The following is a 20,618-nucleotide window of genomic DNA, read 5'->3' on the forward strand; positions in this document are numbered from 1 at the left end:
CTACTACCCTTGGGAGGCCATTCCACAACTTCACTCCTCTGATGGTTAGAAACCTTCCTTTAATTCCAAATCGAAACTTGCTGATAGCCAGTTTGTATCCATTTGTTCTTGTCTCAACATTAGCATTTAAATAACTCCTCCCCCTCCATAGTATTTATCCCTCCGATGTATTTATAGAGCACAATCATATCTCCTATCAGCCTTCTTATGATTAAGCTAAACAAGCCAAGCTCTTTGAGTCTCCTCTCATAAAATAGGTTTTCCATTCCTCTGATCATCTTAGCCCCTTTCTGCACCTGTTCCAGTTTGAATTCATCTTTCTTAAAAATGGGAGATCCAAATTGCACACAGTATTCCAGATGAGGTATCACCAATGCCTTGTATAATGGGACTAACACTTTTCTGTCTCTACTGGAAAAACCTTGCCTGGTCCATCTTTGGAGCCTTTTTTCATAGCTGCATCGCACTGGCAGCTCATAGTCATCCTATGATCAACCAATACATCCAGCTCTTTCTCCTCCTCTGTCAGTTCCAACTGATAAGGCCCTAGCTTATAGCAAAAAATCTTGTTGTTAGTTCCTAAGTGCATGACCTTGCACTTTGCATTATTAAATTTCATCTCATTTCTGTTACTCCAGTTTTCAAGGTCATCCAGATCTTCTTGTATGATATCCCAATCCTCCACTGTACTGACAATACCGCTCAAGTTTGTGTCATTTGCAAATTTTATTAACACACTCCCTCTTTTTGTACCAAAGTTATTAATAAAAATGTTAAATGCGATAGGTCCCAAAAACAATCCCTGAAGAACTCTACTAGTAATCTTTCTCCAGCCTGAAAGTTCACCTTTCAGTATGACCCATTGTAGTCTTCCTTTTAACCAGTTCCTTATCCACCTTTCAGTTCTCATATTAACCCCCATCTTCTCCAATTTAACTAATAATGTCCCATATGGAACTGTATCAAATGCTTTACTGAAATCCAAGTAGATTAGATCAACTGATTTTTTAGACAAAGGAAATGCAGTAATCTTCTCAAAGAAGATGACCAGATTGGTCTGGTACAATCTACCTTTTATAAAACTAAGTTGCATCTAATCTCAATTACTGTTTACTTCTATGTCCTTAACTACTCTCTCTTTCAAAATGTGTTCCAAAACCTTGCATATAATTGAGGTCAAACTAACAGGACTGTGGTTTCCCAAATCACATTCCCGCCCCCCTTCCTGTTGTTGGTTTTGTTTTCATTTCCTCACCCCCATTCCCTTAACTTGTTTAAGAAGTTAAGTTCCCTTAACTCTACAAAGAACCACCTGCCATGGGAGGACAATAATGGGTTGCCAATACCACTGCTAGATCTTCCTCTACCTGCAGCTGTGGGGCCCTCGCCAGACAGACAACCTGACCCTGGAGACTTCCGCCCAAGCCCTGGTCTTGACTTGCTGAGAATGCAGCTTGCGCATTCCCACCTGCTGTGAGAGGTGTCTGTTGGTTGAGTCTTTCAGGAAGCAAGTAAGAGAGCTGCAGGATGAGGCAGCTTGTCTGCATAGCATCCAAGAGCATGAGGACTTGATTGACAGAATGCACATGGAAACATCTGAGATGGAGAATGCTAGCCAACTACAGACAACGACTGCACCAGAGAAGGAGAACTGGCTGCTCTATGGCCACCTCAGACCATAGACTGTGCTCCACCTTCAACCCAGGTCCCCCATTCATCAAGGTAAAGTACCAGTATGCAGTACCAGCTACAGGAGGTGAGGAGCAGACCTCAATGGCTGAGGAGGAGCCAGGTGCCCCCAAACTGGAGGCTCACAACCACTGCACCCAAGAGGAGGCAGCGTAGGGTGCTGGTAGTCAGGGACTCTCTTCTGAGGGGGAAAGAGGCATCCAACTGCAGACCTGACATGATATCCTGAGAGTCGTGCTGCCTGCCTAGAGCTTGCATCTGAGACATTACAGAAAAGCTGCTGAGGCTCATCTGTCCCTCTGACCACTACTCCATGCCGCTCATCCACATGGCTACCAATGATACTGACAGGTCTGACCATGAAAAGTTCAACAATGACTACAGGGCTCTGGGAGGGAGGGTGAAGGAATCAGAAGTGCAGGCTGTATTTTCGTCTGTCCTCCCGGTTGAAGGTAAGGGAGGAACACGCACATCCTGGAGATGAATCGGTAGCTTCACAGATGATGTTAACAGGAGGGCTTTGGCTTCCTCGACCACGGGATGCTGTTCTGGGAAGAAGGTCTGCTGGGAAGAGATGGGGTCCACCTGACCAAGAAGTGAAAGAGAATCTTCAAGCACCAACTTGCCAACCTAGCAAGGAGGGTTTTAAACTACATTCAAAAGGGGCAGGTGACAAAAGCTCACAGGTAAGCATGAAAAAAGATGACCTTAATAGAGCACTAGTTGTTGGGGGGGATGTGAGGGAGAGAGACGGAAAATTACAATAGGGCCATAGGAGCAACAAGAGGGAAATTAGTGGGGAAATCTGCTCAACATCTTAGATATCTATATACAAATTCAAGAGGTATGGAAAATAAACAGGAAGACATGAAAATATGAGTTCACAAGCTAAATTATGCCTTAGTTGGCATCACTGAGACTTGTGGGATAAATCTCATGACTGGAATACTGGTATAGAAGGGTACAGCTTGTTCAGGAAGGACAAGCAGGGTAAAGAGGGAGGAGGTATTGCGTTATATATCAAGAATATATATACTTGTTTTGAGTTCCAGGGGGTGAGAGACAGACCAGTGGAAAGTATATGAGGAAAGATAAAATGGATAAAAAATAGGGGTGATGTCATTGGAGGGGCTACTATAGCCCACCAAATCAAGAAGAGGAGGTGAATGAAGCATTTCTACAACAAATAACAGAAATATCCAATACACAAGACCTGGTAATAATGGATTATTTTATTAGCCAGACATCTGTTGGAAAAGTAATTTGGCAAAACACAAAATTTCCAGTAAGTTCTTAGAACATACTGGGGACAACTTTTTGTTTCAGAAAGTGGAGGAAGTCACCAGGGGGACAGCCATTTTTGATGGATTCTGACCAACAGGGAGGAACTGGCAATGAAACTGAAGGTGGAAAACAATTCGGGTGAAAATGACCATGAAATGACAGATTTCATGATGCTAAGAAAAGGAAGGAGTGAAAGCAACAATAAGGACAGGTTTCAGAGTAGCAGCCGTGTTAGTCTGTATTCGCAAAAAGAAAAGGAGTACTTGTGACACCTTAGAGACTAACAAATTTATTAGAGCATAAGCTTTCGTGAGCTACAGCTCACTTCATCGGATGCATTTGGTGGCACCAAATGCATCCGATGAAGTGAGCTGTAGTTCACGAAAGCTTATGCTCTAATAAATTTGTTAGTCTCTAAGGTGTCACAAGTACTCCTTTTCTTTTTGCGAATAAGGACAATAGATTTCAAAAAAAAGAGACTCGGAGAACTAGAAGGTAAGGTCCCCTGAGAAGAAAATCTACGGGAAAAAGGAGTTCAAGAGAGCTGACAATATTCAGGAGACAATATTAAAGGCACAACTGCAAACTATCCCAATGCAAAGGAAAGATAGGAAGACTAGTAAAAGGCCAATATGACTGTATCACAAGCTCTTTAATGACCTGAAAATTAAAAGGAATCCTGCAAAAAGTGGAAACGTGAACAAATTGCTAAGGAGGAGTGAAAAAAGAATACCACAAACACATAGGGACAAAATCAGAAAGGTTGAAGCACAAAATGAGTTACACCTAGCAAGGGATTTAAAACGTTATAAGAGGTTCTTTAAGTACATTAAGAGCAAGAGAAATATGAAGGAAAATGTAGGTCCTCTACTTAGTGGGGAAGGAAAGCTAATAATAACAGATGATATCCAGGCAGCTACGGTTTTGCTTCAGTCATCACTAAAAAGGTTAATAGTGACCAAATATGCAACACAATTAATATTAACAAGCCAGATCTGCCCCCAGTCCCACTCCACCCCCGTTCCAACTCTACCCTCATTCCTTCTCTGACCCCCAGACCAGTTCTGCCTCTAGCCCCAACTCCTCCCCCCCTCCCAGTTCCACCTTCAGTCCAAGCTCCACTGCTGAGGAAGCCTTGGCTATGCAGTAATGGAGGGAGGAGTGCGGACAGATACTGTTAATGCTAAGGAGGGGTGGTGACTGAAAAAGTTTGTGCACCATTGGGCTTGGTCATAGTACCTCTGAAAAGGATGTGGAGGTTAGTTTGAGTTGACAATGTGATGCAGTTTCGAAAAAGGCTAATATTCTGGGGTGTATTCACAGCAGTGTCATACGTAAGGTACATAAGGTACTTGCTCTACTTGGCAGAGATGAGGCCTCAGCTGGAGTAGTGTGTCCAATTCTGAGTGCCACACTTCAGAAAAGACGCAGACAAACTGGACAGACTCCAGAGGAGAGCACCAAAAATGATAAAAGATTTAGAAAACCTGACCTATGAGGAAAGATTAAAAAAAAATTAGGCATGTTTAGTCTTGAGAAAAGATGACAGAGTGGACCAACAACAGTCTTCCAATATGTTAAGGGCTTTTATAAAGACAACAGTGATCAATTGTTCTATGTGTTCACTAAAGGCAGGACAAGAAATAATGGGCTTAAAATCTACAACAAGGGACATTTAGGTTAGATATTAGGAAAAACTTTTGAACTATAAAAACAGTTAAACTCTGGAATAGGCTTCCAAGGGAGGTTGTGGAATCACCATCATTGAAGATTTTTAAACAAAGGCTGAAAAACACCTGTCAGGGATAGTCTAGATCAGGGGTTCTCAAACTGGGGGTCAGGACCGCTCGGGGGTCACAAGGTTATTACATGGGAGGGAGTCTCAAGCCGTCAGCTTCCACCCCAAACCGGGCTTGGCCTCCAGCGTTTATAATGGTGTTAAATATCTAGAAAAGTGTTTTTAATTTATAAGGGGTGGGGGTTCGCACTCAGAGGCTTACTATGTGACAGGGGTCACCAGTACAAAAGTTTGAGAACCACTGGTCTAGATTTACTTGGTTCTGCCTCAGATTAGACTTGACTTCTCAATACACTTGTATGATTCTATACTGACCACATGACACCCCCCCCCTTAGTATTTGACAGCAACCTGTGCATTTCTCTATCACAGAAGGTACAGCACACATTTTAGCTCCTTTCTCTCTGAAAAGTGGTTGCAGGGAGGAAAAAAAAGTCCATCTCCCTGTATGGTGCTCACATACACATCCCGGGTGGGAAACTGGTTAGCTACTTTACACCACAAATCAAGCGTGAGCCAGGTGCAGAGTGCAGCTGCTTCCGGCACAGACACCACAGGTCCCCTCCCAGATTCAGGGGAGGGTAAAACCGGGCTCAAAGAACCCCTACCCATCAATCTGCCCGTGCCTGCACGGCTCAAAGCATGCCACTGAAGCCACACACAGGCCTTCTCCTCCACCCTGAGGCACGTGGGCGGGGGGGGGCCCGGCCCACAAAAGGAGAGGCCCCCTTGCTGGGAGAGCTGCTGGCAGAGCACTGGCCGAGTGGGGGGAGGGGGAAGCAGCAGGGTGCCCAAGCCCCCTACACAGACTTGCGGGGAGGAAGGGGAGGCGCTGCTTCCACTTACTTTCTCCAGCAGCTCAGCGGCCGAGGAGCCTCCATCGCCGTCTTCCCCGGCCGGCCCCTCCCCGCTAGCCGCCCGCTGCGGGCCGGCCGGGGAGAACGGGGCTCTCCGAAACCTCCTGGCCTTGCTCTTGCCCATGGTGTCCGCCCGCGGACGGCGGCGCGGCGACCCTGGCCCGCCGGGCCGGAGGAGAACGCAGAGCCCCCACGTGTGTGGCCGCAGCCCGGCCGGCCCTGACCCTGGCGCAGGCGCCGTAGAGCCCGACGCGGCGAAGGAGCGGCTGGTTCCCGATCCGCTAGGGGGCGCTGCGCCGGCCCGGCAGCGTACGCCGTGGCGCACAATAGCGCCCTGGGCTGGGCGCAACTGCGCAGCTTCCCGCCGGCTTTGCGGGCCGGGAGCCCGCCTGGGGCACGGGCAGCGCCCACTGCCTTTTGAGAGACTTGGCCCAGCCCGGGCTGCTGCTTTACCAGGATGGAAGGAAGCGAAACCCTCCACTCCTTCCTTCCCAGGCTGCCCCTGCTACATTTTGCACAGCTGAGAAGAGACGGGCAGTGGCGTTTCTCTGAAAGCTCCCACTCCTAGAGTCACAGCTTACGAGGCTTTTCGCTGGTGGACATAGTGCTGTCCACACCTGCTTCTGGTGGTGTAAATTATGTCACTTAAGGGGTGTCTTCCGCACACCTGAGTGACATAAGTTATACTGACAAAAGTGCACCTGTAGACATAGCCTACGTCTGCCTCAAATCCCCTTCGGCTATGTGTTCACTACTGCGGGATGGACGCTCCGGTGACCCGTGCACCGGGGGTTGATTTAGCGGGTCTTCAGAGTGCTTTCTGGTCAACCCCACTACTCCATTGGGAACGAGAGGAGTCAGGTAAGTAGACCGGAGAGCATCTCCCATAGACCCAGCGCAGTGTAGACCCCACAGTACGTTGACATAAGCTATGTCAACTCCAGCTACATTGTTCACATAGCTGGAATTGAGAGGAGCAGCCGTGTTTGTCTGTATTCACAGAAAGAACAGGAGTACGTGTAGCACCTTAGAGACTAACAAATTTATTGAGCATAAGCTTTCCTGAGCTACAGCTCACTTCATCGGATGCATTTGGTGGAAAAAACAGAGGGCCTATGCATCCGATGAAGTGAGCTGTAGCTCTCGAAAGCTTATGCTCAAAAAATTTGTTAGTCTCCAAGGTGCCACAAGTACTCCTTTATTTATAGCTGGAGTTGCATAACTTAGGTTGACTTACTGCAGTAGTGTCGACACAGCCAAAGGAATAGTCTTCGTTCTGGGTTCCTACAAACCCCAGGAAGTTTTACTCAAATGACTAGGGGCTCCTCGGCTCTCCACTAAATACAAATAAATAATAAAACGTCCGAGTCTATTACTATACCTTATCAACTAGAGTAAACTACATCTCATTTGATTACAGCTGGACAGCATAAGTGATTAATATAGATGGACACTTCTGCACAAATGTGATGTTTCAGTCAGTGGACAGTTTGCTACATAATACAGCTACAAAACATGCACAAACTGCTGCAATATCAGATACAAATTATTTGGATGCTTTTTTTTAATCTCTCCCTAACACTGAGCTGCATATTTACTACGGGCTGTTACAGAGTAATGGAGACCAGGGCAGGACTTAAACGAGGGTGTAGGTTTTAAAACTTTGTACAACAGCAGCAAAGGCAGATTAGATTGTTAAAGTAAATACTTTTGAATTACTGTCCTTATGTTGTATCCAACCCTGGAACCACAGACTGGAGCAGCACACAATAGGAAATAAAAACATCCAGATTCCAACAGAGAGTAGGCAGATTCTTCCTAAATTATCCAGAGCTATTATCCTTGCCTTTTACATGTGGCACACTAGTTTTAGTTTTTGCAGGCTTAATATTTTTCCATTTTATAGTTTGTAACCATGTTTGAAAGTTATCTCCCGTAGTTATATGCAGTGTTGGTGTAGCCGAGTTGGGCCCAGGATATTAGAGACAAAAGGTGGGGAAGGTAACATCTTTTATTAGACCAACTTCTATGGGTGAGAGAGACAAGCTTTCGAGCTTACACAGAGCTCTTCCTCAGGTCTGGTTTACACTACACACCTATATTGGTATAACTGTCACTCAGGTGTGTGAAAAATCCACACCCCTGAGCAACATAGCTTGGTATAACTAACCCCCCATATAAACAGTGTTTCATCCGCAAGAGAGCTTTTCCTGCTGACATAGCTACTGCTACTCCGGGAGGTGGATTAACTATACCAACAGGAGAGTTCTCTCCCATCAGCCTAGAGTATCTTCATTAAAGCACTACAGTAGTTAACACATTTCAAGGGCCATTCCAGGTGAAGTGTATCTCATCAAAACTAATCAGTAAACTCTTGTATGAACTCACATAGGAAAATGATAAACGACCAAAAAAAAAAAAAAAACCACCTTGGGCACTTTACAGCTGCACTGATGTAGGCACTCCTCTAAGCCAATGGGCGAGCGCTCTCCCATTGACTTAACTACTCCAGTCCCCACGAGCAGTTGTAGCTATGTCAGCAGGAGAAGCTCTCCCACCAACATAGTGCTGTCCATACCAGTGCTTATGTCAGTGTAAGTTAGAGCTTGGTCTACACTACACAGCTTTTAGCGACGTGGCTGTGTCGCAACAGCTGTGCCGCTAAATGTCATGCGGTGTAGCCGCTGTTCGTTGGCTCTCCTGCGGACAAAAAACTTCCACATGCAACAAGTGGCATTTGCATTTGCTCTCCTGCCGACAACACGCTGTTCATACTGGCACTTGTCGTGGCAAAACTTTTGTCTGCGGGGGGAGGTTAATATGTTCAATTGCCAGTGTAGACATAGCCTTAGTCACTCAAGGGGGGTGATTTATTCACACACCCCCAACTGATATAAATTATACAGACATAAGATGTAGTGTAAACAAAGCCTTAATCAACTGTGGATGAACACTTCACAAAGCGACCACTCTATATCTGACCCATCAGTCCTCATCCTCGATGGAAACCTTCACAACACTTTCGAAAGATAAACCTGGGAGCTAAATTCATAACTTTGCTAGATGCTAAAAATCATGAACTAAACCGAGACACTGGATTTATGGCTTCAACAATCTGTAACCCAACACTAACAACCCTCAAAACAGGTTTCAGAGTAGCAGCCGTGTTAGTCTGTATTCGCAAAAAGAAAAGGAGTACTTGTGGCACCTTAGAGACTAACAAATTTATTAGAGCATAAGCGAATGCATCCGATGAAGTGAGCTGTAGCTCACGAAAGCTTATGCTCTAATAAATTTGTTAGTCTCTAAGGTGCCACAAGTACTCCTTTTCTTTTTGCGAACCCTCAAAACAGGCTCCTCCGCTTCCTTTCCGCACTCCCTCCCCATGACTAGATTGGTGTTAACAAGCCACTTTACCTTGAATGGCCCTTGAAATGTGCTAACTACTTATGCTAAACAATCTGTTCCACCTTTTATTTACTGAGCTGTAGCTCAGGAAAGCTTATGCTCAAATAAATTTCTAAGTCTCTAAGGTGCCACAAGTACTCCTTTTCTTTTTGTGGATACAGACTAACACGGCTGCTACTCTGAAACCTTGTATTTAGCTGTGACGTTTCCCAGACCCGAAGAGCTCTGTGTAAGCTTGGCTATATCTACACTACAGCACTTACAGTGACGCAGGAGACACTCTAAGCTCTCCTAATGACATAGCGTTTAGAACGGTATAACTTAAATCGCTCAATGACTTGTTCAGACTGCTCTACATGCTATACACTGAAATGCAAGTACAGTATTTATCCAATCGATTTATTTTATAATTATATGGCAAAAATGAGAAAGTAAGACTTTTTCAGTAATAGTGTTCTGTGACATTTTTGTATTTTTACGTCTCATTTGGTAAGCAAGTAGTTTTTAAGTGACAGGAAACTTGGGGGTACACAAGACAAATCAGACTACTGAAAGGGGCACACCATTCTGAAAAGATTGAGAGCCACTGATTTAGGCATTCCAGGGAAGCTGGATGACCTGCAGATCTTTAGTTCAAATCCAGCCCAGTTTGGAAGGTGACTAAAAGTAATTTCCATCCGATGATGATTCAGGAGCCTACATAAATATGTTCACCAGGAACTGGACAGGGACCCACCATATCAACAAGTGGTCATATCACATTAATGTCTATGGCACCCTTGTTAGCACCCAAAGTACATACTTAAGTGCTTTTTTGAATCTAGGGTCTTCCTAAGGCCTCAGAAAGGACAAAGACTGAATGGAGACAGAGACAATATCCGCTCTAGGCATGAGAAGGTGCCTGGGACAGGGTTGAAGTAGACTGGTGGATTATTGTAGAGGGACCACGGGCTGCAGCTTTCCATGCTGTCCCTATTTTGGTGACATCAATATCCAGAATTACAAACATGACATTTCACAAAAAAACAAAAGCCACGATACTTCCGTCACTGGAGTCTTCAGCTGTTCATAACTAAAGTACACAACTGTTCAGCTTTTGTCACTTCCCATCCTATATCTGCACATTTGTCAATTTATAATACAAAAAACCCCCAAACATACTAACATATATAAAGTATTTATTTAATGCACATATTTACCTACAAAATTTACATCAGTTAAAAACAATGGAAGGACAGAGGTACAAAACCTTTAGGAGCAAAGGATTTTATTGCCTCAACTGAGCAAAAATTTAACATACATAAAAGTCAAACTATGCTCACTTTAAGAGGCAGCCTTGCTAGTCTTATCTTTAGTGAGAGGTTACTGTGCCGGCAATAGCTTTGTATTTTTATGCTGATGTATGCTCAATTAAATTACAAAAATCTGAAACAGGTAAAAAGGCACCTTGAACACTTAAAATTAAACTGTTATGATTGTACATATTTCAAGGACTATTGTACTTTGTATACATAACAGCCACACTTCGTTTCTCTTAACACTTTAGAGAGTTTTATTAATTTATTTGTGGCACTGATCATATATTTCCTTTATCAAATTATTTGAATCCGACGTTAAATATTTGCAATACTAGTTTCATGGCCAGATTATAACAGGATAAAATCCACTCTTAAAACAGTGTGATTATGGAATTCAGATACAGTACAGAACTTTTATAATCTGAAAGTATATTTAAGAGTTTTTAAAATCTTAAAATAATTAAAAACAGGTTGTACTGTGAATTAGATGAAAGCACTGAATTAAGTATAACCACAGTGAAAGTGGCCGAAGTACTGTATGTAGACAGACAAGTGATACTTTAACATATTTGTAATATTCTTAAACATAATAAGACCTTTTTTCCCCCACCATAGATATCTCTTTTAAGTCTCTTTTTGTTTGCGGATTCCAAAAATATTGTAACCAGGAATGAAAGAGACAACTGTAATTAATAAAAAGCTCTGGGAATGGCAGATATGCATCCCTTTAAATACTGGTTCATGAGAACAAGAATTCACACAGCATGTATTACTCTTTGCTTAACATTGGCATTGATTTGCTATTTACAGGAGTTTGCAAAAAACACATAAGAAACAAACAAGGTTTGGTTTCCAAGTTTAACTTAGTAACCAATTAACATACTTCACCTGCATGTTTTGCTCTATCTGAAGAACAAATGTGACACTAATACTGAAAAAGAGGTAATCAAAAGTAGCAAAAGCATTGATAATATGAGGATAGTCAAAAGAGAATTTAGATAAATATGCCAGACAGTAATATTGCACACTTATGCTGTCAACTGTAAGTAAGACTCTCACTCCTAGGCAACTGAAAACCAGTCCTGTTTGACTTTTTTGTGCCACACTACCTTGAGAAAAGGTCATTTTTGGTTTCCATGGCTGTGGACAGAGTTGAAGGAAGATTGCGATTATTGAACATGGGGCCTAGGTTTCAAAATTAGTTTTCCAGTCTGCAAAAGAAAAATTCAAGTTCAAACAAACCCTGAAATTTAACATAACATTCACCTTTGTAGTAGGGCTATCTGTGCTAATTTCTCTTTAGTCTGCAACAACAGGGGTGAGAACTAAGAGTTTGCATCCATGGAACCATTAAGTAACTTGTAGTTTCATATTTTAACCATACATTATTTATAAAAATGTAAATATGCACTCTTAGGCTTTCTACCCTTTAACAGCATATAGAGTACAGGCACTACACACGTAGCGACATGCTGCAGTAAAAGGCTCTGGCAACAGGGAACTGCCAGAGCTTCTCACTGCTGCATCCTCCCCACCAGGGCCTTTCCCTGCAGCAGAGAAAGCTCCAATACAAGGATACTATGCTGCTAAAAATAGCAGGATAGTATCTCACAGTATAGTCATGGGAGGCACTGCTCAGGCGGTTCATGCAAGTATGCCAGTCTACACACCTAAGCCTTGTCTCACCATCTACATTGCTATTTATACCCATGCCAGCTGGGAATGCAATGTCTATTCAGGAAGAGAGAGCAATTTCCTCTTTTTTGCATTTATTCCTGCCTTAAACGTGTACATGTCTTCAGTGAAACTAGAGTCACTTACATCATCACAGGACATATTATACTCTGCCAAGACTGTTCGACATCGGGCTGCTATGCTGTGTGGATTTCGTCAAAGAAAAGTACTAAACAAAGATTTTATGTGGGCTGCAGTTACAGTAAGAATTACCTCAACTTTCACCTGACAAACTATCAAAGGATACATTGATGGTGCCACCACTCTTTTGTGTATGCCAGCAAAGAACAAGCCTATTAGAGTAATACAGCTAATTGTGAAGAACGGATGATTCCACAATGATGTGAAAAAGGACACCTAGGAGAGAAATAAAATTATCTTGAAGAAAAACTATTAAAAGATTCCATGATTGAAGGGACATCATCAAGCTGGAGACTAAGTATTTCAAACCTGATATTTAGGCCTCTAATGTAAACTGGAATAGATCTCTTGAAAATTCCCTTGTTACTCAGAACTTACTACTCCTTTATAACCCTGCTACTTTTTACAAGAAGTGCTTCTGCCAAATGTCTTCCCAATGAATATCCCTTCTGTTTTCAGATATTTTGGAAGGTAACAGAGAAAACAGTCTCCGATTTTCCTGGGAGAAGTCCCAATTAGAGCAGCTGCCCGACTAAGTGATATATACTGTTTAAGAAAAATAACCTAAGTAAAATTTTAGATGTGCTATCCATGATGTTATCCCTTTTAAAGTGGAGACAAAATAGAGTGCTAACATCTGAAGAGCGTTTTTAAAACTGTGAGATCCGAGGATATTTAATCTTCAGCTTTGATAACATTTCTCATTGTAGTAGTGCTGTTTGAGTCTCTGCAATTAAGCTAAGTTTCTGTTTTAAAATTCTATGGGAAAGTCTAAAATTAAAAAAGTACTTTCCTGTTAATGACACAAAAATAATCAATTGTTCATTACTCATCTTGTATTTTTCTTTCCACTTCTGAAAATGTAATAGCTCTAGCTCAGTTTATTGCTAAGGTGTAAAAATGAAAATAAGTGAAGAATCCTTCACCAATTTTTCTTCAGTTTGGTGGTAAAGCGAATCTCCTATATTCCACTCAAAACTCAGAAGTTCTCTTGCACCATATAAAATTCATTGAACAATTATACTTTAAGATTCAGGTTTCACAGATATAATTTAGCCTAGAAGTCTGCCATCATTTCAATACAAGCCTAAATTTCAGACCAGAAATTTGCGAATACCAAGCCTCAGGCTACTCCACCCACACAATTTAGGAAAACATAAGTTTGATCATCTTGGATATTCACGTTAAACAAGAACTTAAATGCATAGCTTGGGTATGCATATCTAGGGTGACAAATTTTAAATTGTTCCACTGCTACAAAAAGTTATTTCAAGGAGAAAGGGGGAAGATATTCCCAAAGTGCAGAGGTACATAAGAAAAAACTTTTAGGACTAATTAATTTGCTACTGTTCTCACAAGTTCAATTTTCTTGATCATGGATCAATCTAGTTGAAGATGGCGTCAGCAGATTATGCTCTATAGATAGAGAGAATGAAATTATTCTTCTGGGGAAATCACCCCTATTCAGCACAGCTGTGGAATGCCTCAAAAATTCTGAGTTGCCCCTCAAAGTGTGATTCCTGTGATGTAAATAATCCACTGAATTTGCTCTTCATCACTAGTGTCTTGAATCAGTCAGAGAAATAGCCCTGCTATTAGCTTCAAGGCAGTCCACAACTCCTGACTACATACACTTGGATTTTATTATCTAAATTACAAACATTATGAGACATTTACTATTTCAACGTTAGAGTATAACTTACCTTCTGTGTCTCAGGATCTATTAACCAGTTCCAAGCACCTGTTGCTGTGCAGACTGATACCACTATAAGAATCACTGATGAAAAATAAAGGTCATAAGCAACACATCTGGTTTATATTCATTAGAAAGTATTTAAGGTCTCATGAAAAGCTTTGAAAGAGATTACATTCTATTTTATTTTCCCTCCCCATTCTTGATTTCTAAGAATGTCCAAAGAAGAGCGAGATTTATTTAAAAAGAGTTCTACCTGCAAATCATGTTTGTTTCTCATCTGGATTCCCACCTTTCTATTTATGCAGTCAAAGTGGAAGGAGATAAAAAAATGTTTTACCGTTTAAAACAATACAACCCTTTCAAGATTCTATCGGCCTCCTAGAGAGGACAAAAAAGTAGTACCAGATAGTGTTTTGATAAGTAAAGACATGCGGGGGGGGGGGGGGAGGGGAGAAAGAGAAGAGGTTTCTACTAGACACACTGATTTAGAAACATTAGTCAGAAAATTGAGGGAAAATAGTACAGAATATCTTTCTTGAGCAATACACTAAAAACCCACACAGTATTCTGTACGTAACTTCCAAGGACCAATAACACTAAGGTTCCAGTCCTGCAAGCTACTCTGCAAGGAGGCAGGCAGCCTCGCCAACTCTTTCAATTTCACTGAAAGTGTAGCAGTACTCCAGCTCCAGGAGGCAAGTGATTATGTGAGAATCTCAGCTTTTATTAAAAAAAAAAAAAAAAAAAAAAAAAAAAAAAAAAGTTTTATTTCCAACCCTCCACTCATAGTTGTGGATAAAAGCCTGAAAGACATGAACAGTGCACATTCTCAAGGTTCAAACCTCATTGCTTGTAAAGCAGACTCATGATGTCTTATTTTTGGGGCTGGTAATACTGATAAAATAAAAACGGTCCAGTTAGGAGCTGGAATTTTCACATTCGAACGGGAATTTAAAAAGTTAGTATGCCATATAAAATGAAAGTTATTTCTCCAGTTTCACACAGAAAGATAGTAAAGTTCTACCTATATCATGACCAGCTTTCCAGGAATAAAGTAGTTATTATACAGATAACAGAATTATGAAGTCACTAGATGCCACATCCAATGTTTATTTAAAACTTCTTCATGAGTGTGCTTTAAGTCAGTAAAACTTTAGCCTGCATTTAAATATATTTGAACAAGTTTGGAAGAGATTGCCAACAGTTGGAAAGTGAACACACCCATTTAAAAAAACAAACTATAGAACCAGTGAACTTAATATATTGATTTTGGGGGAAACTTTGGAAAATATACTAAGGAATAGGAGAAAGCCATCGATAAACAAATGATTTTAAGTTATCATGGTGAAAAACAGACCAACTTGGAAACCAAACCCCTATATACAGCCACAAAATAGATACAAGAATGGAAAAAGGTAGTGCAGACTATGCCTACACTAGAGAGCTTACAGTGGCATAGCTGTACCTATGCAGCTGCGCGCCTATAAGATCTCTCATGTAGCCACTCTATGCTGATGGAAGAGAGTCCTCCTGTTGTCATAATTAAACCACCCCCAAAGAGCAGCAGTAGTTATGTTGGCAGGAGCTCTTCCGTTGACATAGCGCATGCATACTGCCACTAATGCCAGTGAAACTTATGTCACCCATGGGGGAGGGAGGGCGTCACACTCCTGAGCGACATACGTTTTGCTGACATAAGCGGTAGTGTAGATATGGCCTTAATCACAAAGCCTCAATATGCCTCGAACTTGTCCTGAAGAATTCCTTTTAAAAAGACTAATTCAGTCCTGGCCTTCTTTGCTGAGGCTGCCTATAAGATCATCATCATACTGATTAACACTTCTAGCTTTGTTGTTCTTGCCAATATCTACTTTTGAATAGCATCTGTACAAATGCTATAAGCGTTTTGTGCACATGGTATAGATGCAATAACATATATCCATTATTTTACTTTTGCTATTTTTTGTTAAATTTGTGTATGTGTGATACCATCAAATATTAAAAAGATTTTTAGGCTCATATACAAAATATATACAGTAAGATTTTTAAAGCACAGATTTGTTTTTGTAAACACAAATCCATAGGCATATACATGGGTAAATGCCAAATGAAGTATTAAAAAGTAAATCCAACTTCTCCTTTAAAATATTAATCTTACTTCTCCAACGTCCTGTAGCTGGTTGCAAACATGCAATATATTCAGTAAGTCTTCTTTCAAAAGCCTTGAGATCTGAGGAAAAGACAAAGATCTAATAAGTCTTGGTCTATTAGTTGACCTTTGATAGTTAATGCCTCAGATTCTGTTCTGTTACTTATGCCCTGTGCAGCTCAAACTCATAACTGGCAAAGGAAAGCTGTAATGCATTGAGGATGTAGTGATCAAAAATCACTTGCATCTCAGATTAAGCAATAGTTAACGGAAAGATGTTTAGCTCTGCATCTCAGCACATTAGCTTTAGAATTTACCACACTTTTTGGTTAAGCTCCCCACGAAGAAGGAATATATTAAATGACAGGTATTTCCATATACAGAAGAGATTAGAATACCTTGACATGGTATCCGTTTGTTAATCTAAATGCAAGCCATTAATATTAAATAGATTAAAATACTCTAAAACAAGGTATATTTTGAAATGTAAAATGTGTCAGAAAACCTTGTTATATTCTCTGGTCTGTGCTAATGATAGGGAGAGTTTGGTATTTTGTTTGTGATTAGAATGACACAATCACCATAACTCACTACAAAAATTCTTACCTCAGTTGGCATCATTTGAGATTTTTACAGTCCTTTCAGTTTCAATAATTATTTTTTTACATGCTACTCATCTTGGAAAATGAAAATACAATAATAAATTATTTAAGTTTTAGCCAGCTTTAGAATCTGACTCATGAAATAGCATATTTGGTTTGCAATATTACAGGGGAACTATTTAATATGAAGAGAAGTCTGCTTTAGAAATATTTTCTGATTAAAAAAAAAAAAAAGTCAACTATTCATTTTAATCTTCATTTGAGAAGATTTCTTTTTCCAGCAGAGAAGTTTTGGGCCTAAAACTGTCCCACTAATTTATTGTTTGACGTTTGATATTTTTTATTAATAAAAGGTATATATACTTTAAATGTAAGCTGGCTTCAAGTAACAACTACTACTCTTGGAAAGAATTTCATGTTATATTAGAATGTCAAGTTCTAATAAAGGTGACAATGCAAAAACTACAAGAAAAATACCTTCATTAAAATGCATGCCTATTACTGAAGTGTGTACTGACTCTAAAATATATGCAGAGATTATTTCAATCATAGAATCATAGAATATCAGGGTTGGAAGGGACCTCAGGAGATCATCTAGTCCAACCCCCTTGTTTAACAACTGGAAAAAATATAACTACTTTATTAACCAATAGAAAGCATTTGTAAATTAGATATGATTTTTAGTGTTTTAAATGAAATGTATATAAAAAAATAAAGGCTTGAGCTACATTTTATAAGGACCTCTTTCCAAAAAAGGATGGGCTTGGTCTTTAAAAATGCACGTCTACCAGTTCTAACCAAAGAGATAATTCTGATATTTACAGTGTTACAATAAATGTTGACAGTCACTTCATTATTCCCATAATTTCTAATATGTCTGCTAACGTATCTTGTTTGTTTTATATGACATTTACTAATGTATTATTAAAATATTCTCCTGTATTGATTTTTTTTGAAGAAAGCAGCTTTAAGTTCCTTTTTAATATCCTTTGCTACAAATCTGCACCAAAACTTAAAACAAGGATCTATTTTAGCAAATAAGGAAGTGAAGCTCAGTGAGCTGTATTTTTCCTGAAGAAAAGACTTCCTTGGTTAGATTATTACATCTTAATGTATTTGAGAAATAGAATGCAATTAAAGAACTACAGCTGGGTTGAACACACAGCTTACATTCAAAAAGGAAAGGAATTAGTGAATAGTCTATGACAAGTTTCCAACTTGTACAGCAAATCTCTTATCAACGCAGAAACAACAGACTTAATAGACCACACTGTAAAAGCCAGGCTCGGTCATGAAACAACCCAAGCAAAGAAAGATGACAAAAAGGAAGGTTTGCAAACTCCTGGGGATCTTTTAGTCTGTTCCCGGTGGAGACAGCCGATGCAAATACTCGTTCAAATACCTTGGCTCAGTTAAGTGTTAGAACCTTCCCCTTTTGCAACTGAATCCACTTTCTATCGTTGCTCCAAGCGCCGCTGGCAGAGCAGGAACGTGCCCCTCCTCCATCAATACGCGAGCAAACAAAACACGACTCACCGGCTCCTCGCCTTTGAGCCATTCCCCGGGGCGTGAGGCTGTCGGCACCAGGGACCTCGTCCTGTGGCCGGTCTGCCCAGTGCGCCACTGGCCCGACAGAAAACCGGAACCCCCAGGGGAGGGGCGCCGCTCACTCCCGCTCCCCGCCCCACACACCCTTCGCTGGCTCCCGCTGTCACTGGGCCACAGGACGCAGAACGTCCCTCCCCACTCCGGGACGGAGGTGGGGTGGCCTCGCAGTCCCCCAGCTGCTATTGGCCAGCGCCATTTGACGCCTCCCGCTGAAGGGGCCGGAGTGGTGGGTCAGAGGCAGGAGACCGCTCTGGGGCGCGGGAGCCGCGCAGACAAGCTCCTCCCGCGGCCCCCCGGGAAGGGAGGAAGGGTCAGTGGCGGCGGGGACCCCGCGACCCCAATTACCTTCTGCCTGCTCCAGCGAATTCATGGCGGGTGGGGGGAGGGCGGTCACCACGCACGGCCGCCCCCTCCTTAGCGTCTGGAACCCGCTCGCATCGCAGCCGAGAGAGCCGGCTCCTACTCCCCCCCCCGCCCCTTCCGCAGTCCCCCGTCCCCCACAACAACGCCGCAACCCATTGGGCATCCCCTCCGGATCGCACCCCTCCCTAGCAAACCCCATCCCCATTGGCTGGGAAGGGAAGGGGCGGGGCTACAGGAGGAAAGATTCCGGAAAGGGCCGGGGTGGGGTGGGGTGGGGTAGGGTCGGCTCGTGGCGGTGCTGTAGCGTTCGACAAGAGGGGCGCGCGATGGAGCTGCGGGCGGGAGCTCGGCCGAGCAAACTGTGCGGATGTTCGCAAAAAGAAAAGGAGGACTTGTGGCACCTTAGCGACTAACAAATTTATTTGAGCATAAGCTTTCGTGAGCTACAGCTCACTTCATCGGATGCATTCGGTGGAAAAAACAGAGGGGAGATTGATATACACACACACAGAGAACATGAAACAATGGGTTTATCATACACACTGTAAGGAGAGTGATCACTTAAGATAAGCCATCACCAGCAGCGGGGGCGGGGAGGGGGGAAAGGAGGAAAACCTTTCATGGTGACAAGCAAGGTAGGCTATTTCCAGCAGTGTTCTGGATGGCATTGTGTTCTGCATGGCTGAGGTTATGGGGAAAGCGATGCTGCTTTTCCTCCTCAGGCACTACTTTACCAGCACTCCCAGCTATCTTCGAGACACCACTGACTTCCTGAGGAAACTATAGTCCATTGCTATCAGAGGCTCATTCACCTGCGCATCTACCAATGTGATCTATGCCGTCATGTGCCAGCAATGCCCCTCTGCCATGTACATTGGCCAAACCAGACAGTCTCTACGTAAAAGAATGAATGGACACAAATCAGACGTCAAGAATTATAACATTCAAAAACCAGTCGGAGAACACTTCAATCTCTCTGGTCACTCGATTACAGACCTAAGAGTGGCTATCCTTCAACAAAAAAGCTTCAAAAACAGACTCCAACGAGAGACTGCTGAATTGGAATTAATTTGCAAACTGGATACAATTAACTTAGGCTTGAATAGAGACTGGGAATGGATGAGTCATTACACAAAGTAAAACTATTTCCCCATGTTATTTCTCTCCCCCACCCCACCCCCCACTGTTCCTCAGATATTCTTGTTAACTGCCTACCTTGCTTGTCACCATGAAAGGTTTTCCTCCTTCCCCCCCTCCCCCCCCCCCGCTGCTGGTGATGGCTTATCTTAAGTGATCACTCTCCTTACAGTGTGTATGATAAACGCATTGTTTCATGTTCTCTGTGTGTGTATATCAATCTCGCCTCTGTTTTTTCCACCAAATGCATCCGATGAAGTGAGCTGTAGCTCATGAAAGCTTATGCTCTAATAAATTTGTTAGTCTCTAAGGTGCCACAAGTCCTCCTTTTCTTTTTGGAAATACAGACTAACACGACTGCTACTCTGAAACCTGTGCGGATGTTGCCTCTCTTTTGTATAAAGAAAAGGAGGACTTGTGGCACCTTAGAGACTAACCAATTTATTTGAGCATAAGCTTTCGTCAGCTACAGCTCACTTTCCACCAAATGCATCCGATGAAGTGAGCTGTAGCTCACGAAAGCTTATGCTCAAATAAATTGGTTAGTCTCTAAGGTGCCACAAGTCCTCCTTTTCTTTTTGCGAATACAGACTAACACGGCTGCTACTCTGAAACCTCTCTTTTGTATGTGTCACAGCCCTGAGGGCATCGGTCTCCACCTGCAAAACTAGAGCGAGGAGGAGAGGCCTGATCCAAAGGCCATTTGGAATCAATGGAAAGACTCCTTGGTCTCTTACACTTATAGTCCTAGGGACAGTTCTGCAATTCTTTCAGACTATTCCCCTAAAAATGTGTGCTGGATAATTTTCCATTTCAATAAATGTATATCCTTAATGTTAAGTACTATAAATTCC

At 42.1% G+C, this 20,618-nt stretch overlaps 2 protein-coding genes across 6 annotated transcripts in view; both read right to left on the reverse strand.

Moving 5' to 3' along the window:
• HEATR3 (HEAT repeat containing 3) overlaps positions 1–11,495 on the reverse strand; it is a 42,795-nt gene extending 31,300 nt beyond the window's left edge. The window contains exon 1 of one of the 4 annotated variants that reach the window (XM_043494750.1): positions 11,367–11,495. In XM_043494750.1, the coding sequence (XP_043350685.1) occupies positions 11,367–11,459 (93 nt within the window). In that variant the 5' untranslated portion in view covers positions 11,460–11,495. Of the gene's footprint in view, positions 1–5,617; positions 5,923–11,366 lie in introns of those variants that run through there. The other 3 variants (XM_038368082.2, XM_038368081.2, XM_043494752.1) reach the window with 3 other exon arrangements.
• On the reverse strand, positions 10,198–18,810 carry CNEP1R1 (CTD nuclear envelope phosphatase 1 regulatory subunit 1). 2 transcript variants are annotated; one of them, XM_038368083.2, is made up of 6 exons: positions 18,610–18,810; positions 16,064–16,135; positions 13,913–13,986; positions 12,316–12,425; positions 12,156–12,210; positions 10,198–11,545 (listed from the first exon to the last, which is right to left on the reverse strand). In XM_038368083.2, the coding sequence occupies exons 1-6, from the start codon at positions 18,788–18,790 to the stop codon at positions 11,504–11,506; spliced, it is 534 nt and encodes a 177-aa protein (XP_038224011.2). In that variant the 5' UTR covers positions 18,791–18,810; the 3' UTR covers positions 10,198–11,503. The 2 variants fall into 2 exon arrangements, with proteins under 2 accessions (XP_038224011.2, XP_038224012.1); XM_038368084.2 differs by lacking the exon at positions 18,610–18,810 and adding an exon at positions 18,193–18,598.
• Positions 18,811–20,618: the final 1,808 nt, after the last annotated feature.

Source organism: Dermochelys coriacea, chromosome 12 (assembly GCF_009764565.3).
Source record: "Dermochelys coriacea isolate rDerCor1 chromosome 12, rDerCor1.pri.v4, whole genome shotgun sequence".
NCBI classification, from domain to species: domain Eukaryota; kingdom Metazoa; phylum Chordata; order Testudines; family Dermochelyidae; genus Dermochelys; species Dermochelys coriacea.

Bases quoted from the DNA above. Each gene is read 5' to 3' on its own strand.
- CNEP1R1 (XM_038368083.2), bottom strand. From the start codon at position 18,790: ATGCCCAATGGGTTGCGGCGTTGTTGTGGGGGACGGGGGACTGCGGAA. The intron at 16,136-18,609 runs GTAATTGGGGTC...TCTTTTCCTCAG, and splicing joins TTCGCTGGAGCAGGCAGAAG to ATCTCAAGGCTTTTGAAAGA. The intron at 12,426-13,912 runs GTAAGTTATACT...TTTCTCTCCTAG, and splicing joins TAGATCCTGAGACACAGAAG to GTGTCCTTTTTCACATCATT.